Here is a 3,621-nt window from a genome sequence, read left to right on the forward strand (position 1 = left end):
TACATGTTGCAGTACCTCAGAGTACATGTTGTGTTGCAGTACCACAGAGTACATGTTGCAGTACCTCAGAGTACATGTTGTGTTGCAGTACCTCAGAGTACATGTTGCAGTACCTCAGAGTACATGTTGTGTTGCAGTACCACAGAGTACATGTTGCAGTACCTCAGAGTACATGTTGTGTTGCAGTACCACAGAGTACATGTTGCAGTACCTCAGAGTACATGTTGCAGTACCTCAGAGTACATGTTGCAGTACCTCAGAGTACATGTTGTGTTGCAGTACCACAGAGTACATGTTGCAGTACCTCAGAGTACATGTTGTGTTGCAGTACCTCAGAGTACATGTTGCAGTACCTCAGAGTACATGTTGCAGTACCTCAGAGTACATGTTGTGTTGCAGTACCACAGAGTACATGTTGCAGTACCTCAGAGTACATGTTGTGTTGCAGTACCTCAGAGTACATGTTGCAGTACCTCAGAGTACATGTTGTGTTGCAGTACCACAGAGTACATGTTGCAGTACTCACCAGTAGCAGCTGGTATACACGCAGTCCTCGCGGCTCGGTGTGATTCTGACTTCACTCGTCATGTTGAAACGTCACACTGACGACGCTCCACCGGAAACAATATCCGCCATACCATAGCGCCAGCACACCTTTCAAATTAAAAGGCTGCTTTGCCCGGCAGCGCCTCCTGCGCTTCAGCTGATCACGTGGTTCGGTCGGTTCGGTCCCTGACGTGAAGCTGCTTAAGTCAGACGAACCAAAACCGGAAGTGTGCCACTCAAAATGGCGTCACTGTTAGAATAGACCTTTTACTTTGAAGGCGGTGACACCAGGATGTAACGTGGATATAAAACACAGACTGTCCGGAGATCCCGCTGACGGCAGCCTGACTCGGTTACCATGGTGACTGAGTGCGTGCAGAGGAACGTAGTCTGATGAAGTGTCCGCTTTCAAGATGAATCCGGATCAGTCTGTGAAAGAAAAGGTGACCTACCCGGACTGTAGATCTGTGAAGGTGCAGCTTCAGATTAGTGAAAGGCTGAACTGAAAGTGAGCTGATGGTTAATTTATCTGCAGCAGAGGGGCCTGGGGGGCCTGGGGGCCTGGGCTCCTGTCCCTCAGCGGCCTGACGTTACTCAGGCCTTAGATAAAACAGGAACATAAAAGGCCCATCGTCTCAGGACAGTAGATATTAGAGGTAGTTTCAAACAGCCTGTGGCGGTTTTGGGGTGGGGGGCCAACAGGGGCCAGTGCCCCTGTAACACAGACCTTGGACCCCCCTATGCCCCCCCCACTGAACAAAAAGTCTACAGCAGCCCCATAGAATTGAAGTCCAGAACAGTTCTGGACTTTAACGCAGTTAAGTTAGTTATTGGATAATAACTAAAATGAACTGGAGAATCTGCTGGTTTCTGTTACAAAACTTTATTCTCATATTTAGATTAAGGAACGTCCACGAGCCGGAGACAAGACTCCAAGATCCTTCATGTGGAACAAGACAGAAATCCCTGTTCCATCATACACAGGAACCAGAACCAGTAAAGGGGGCAGAGGAGGACCTGAACACCTGATACACACACACACACACACACACACACACACACACCAGAACCAGTAAAGGGGGCAGAGGAGGACCTGAACACCTGATACACACACACACACACACACACACACAGGAACCAGAACCAGTAAAGGGGGCAGAGGAGGACCTGAACACCTGATACACACACACACACACACACACACACACACAGGAACCAGAACCAGTAAAGGGGGCAGAGGAGGACTGACAGAACCTGGATCCTGCTGCAGATCAGTGAGTTGGCAGCTTCACATTCAGTCAGAACCAATCGGGTCGTCTTTGGGTCACCATGGTAACAACAATCAAACAAATAAACGGGTTAAAAAGTTCAGTTTAATGAAACAAAGACAGAAAGGTCACAGAGGTCAAAGGTCAAACTGCGCAGCTTCTCCTCGCTGTCATGGAAACAGCAGCATGCGGCGGTCTGGTTGCCGGGCCGGGCGCTAGGTGAAGAGTCGGATGGTGGCGTCGGCGCCAGAGGAGAAGATCCACGGCTGCGTGGGGTGAAAGGTCACGTCCAGGACGCCGAGGTCATGAGTGATCAGGTGACCTCTGAGGACCTTCACCGGGACGAGGAGCGGGTTCTGCAGAAGGTCACTGTGGGGGGGGGCACAGGGTCAGCATGTAGTACTCTGTAGTACTGTGTATAGTACTGTGTGTATTACTGTGTGTTGTACTGCGTATATTACTTGTACACAGTCCCGTGACAGACGATGACCGAGCCGTCGTCGGATGCCGAGGCGAACAGCGGGTAAAGTCTGTGATAGGCCACGCCCCTCACCGCCTTCTTATGGTGTCTGCAGACAGGAAGCGACCAGCACGGTAAATAAGAGATCAATATTCACACGGCTCTGGCTGATCACAGGTGTGCGTTTGACTGACAGGTACGTACCGTAACATCTTGTAAGGTTTGGTTGAGAGATCGAGGTCGAACCAGCTCAGCCTGCAGTCGTAGCTCCCACAGATCACATGATCACCTGCAGACAGAGACAGCGGTGAGAAAGAAGCTCCGGCCCTCAGTGATTTCACCTGATTATACATATAATCTGCGCTCAGTCTGGTGTTGTGGTGAGCCTGGTTACCCCCGGGGTGGACGGCCATGCTGGAGATCCACTTGGAGTTGGCCTGTAGTTTTTTGGTCATTTCCTGTTTCACCAGGTTGTAGATCCGGACGGAGCGCTGCGTCGCCAGGAAGAAGTAGGGTCTGATGGGGTGGAAGGCTACGGACTGAACCAGACCTTTGTTCTTCCTGAAGGGGTTCTGGCTTCGCCTCCGGCTCACCTGGTGGATAAGAACCTGCAGGTGGCTCGAGTGATCCGGCATCACTGACGCCAGGTAGTCTCCTTTCGCGTGCCATGCCACCTGCTGGACGCCCTGCGGAGATCAATGCTGATCAGTTAGTTCAGTTCAGTTCCTGACCAGGTCTCTTTCATCAAACATGTGGGTCTCTCACTTTGGGATGTTGTATTTTGAGGCGGATCCCCTGGTTAAGCTCCTCCCCCTCCGCGTCAGTCCAGGTGACAGGCCCCGCCTCTTCCGAAGGCTCCTGCTGACCCGACAGGAGTCGCTCTGACGAAGAGACGACCTGTCTGTCTGCCAGAGAGGGAGACAGGATCAATACCACCGAGTCCCTGAAACAAAGACAGACGGGTCATCAGAGAGAGACAGACGGGTCATCAGAGAGAGACAGACGGGTCATCAGAGAGAGACAGACGGGTCCTTACAGGGCAGCAGCCAGTAGACAGACAGACGGGTTTGGGTTCCAGGCGACACTCTTCACAGCTCCGCCCACCTGGACTGTCTTCATACAGCGAGACGTACGCACCTCCCAGAACCTCACGGAGCCATCGTCACTACCTGCACACACACACACACACACACACACCGTGTCACTGCCTGCACACACACACACACACACCCGCCCGTGTCACTACCTGCACACACACACACACACACACACAGTCTGTTGTTCTGTTCAAACATGTCTCTGAAACACTGAAAATTCCAGTAAGCCATTTCTTTTTCGAATTCTGCA

General features: G+C 51.7%; 2 protein-coding genes across 3 annotated transcripts in view; both read right to left on the reverse strand.

The window, feature by feature from the left end:
• Window positions 1-867, reverse strand: part of wdyhv1 (WDYHV motif containing 1) — an 8,413-nt gene extending 7,546 nt beyond the window's left edge. The window contains exon 1 of the mRNA XM_046059241.1: window positions 527-867. Coding sequence (XP_045915197.1) covers window positions 527-588 — 62 coding nt within the window. The 5' untranslated portion in view covers window positions 589-867. The remainder of the gene's footprint in view (window positions 1-526) is intronic.
• A 1,032-nt stretch (window positions 868-1,899) lies between these two features.
• bop1 (BOP1 ribosomal biogenesis factor) overlaps window positions 1,900-3,621 on the reverse strand; it is an 8,162-nt gene continuing 6,440 nt past the window's right edge. For both annotated transcript variants that reach the window (XM_046059232.1, XM_046059231.1), the window contains exons 10-15: window positions 3,311-3,443; window positions 3,040-3,217; window positions 2,669-2,960; window positions 2,479-2,563; window positions 2,276-2,383; window positions 1,900-2,183 (exon numbers count right to left, since the gene is read on the reverse strand). In XM_046059232.1, coding sequence (XP_045915188.1) covers window positions 2,030-2,183; window positions 2,276-2,383; window positions 2,479-2,563; window positions 2,669-2,960; window positions 3,040-3,217; window positions 3,311-3,443 — 950 coding nt within the window. In that variant the 3' untranslated portion in view covers window positions 1,900-2,029. The remainder of the gene's footprint in view (window positions 2,184-2,275; window positions 2,384-2,478; window positions 2,564-2,668; window positions 2,961-3,039; window positions 3,218-3,310; window positions 3,444-3,621) is intronic.

Source organism: Micropterus dolomieu, linkage group LG09 (genome assembly GCF_021292245.1).
Source record: "Micropterus dolomieu isolate WLL.071019.BEF.003 ecotype Adirondacks linkage group LG09, ASM2129224v1, whole genome shotgun sequence".
NCBI lineage: Eukaryota > Metazoa > Chordata > Actinopteri > Centrarchiformes > Centrarchidae > Micropterus > Micropterus dolomieu.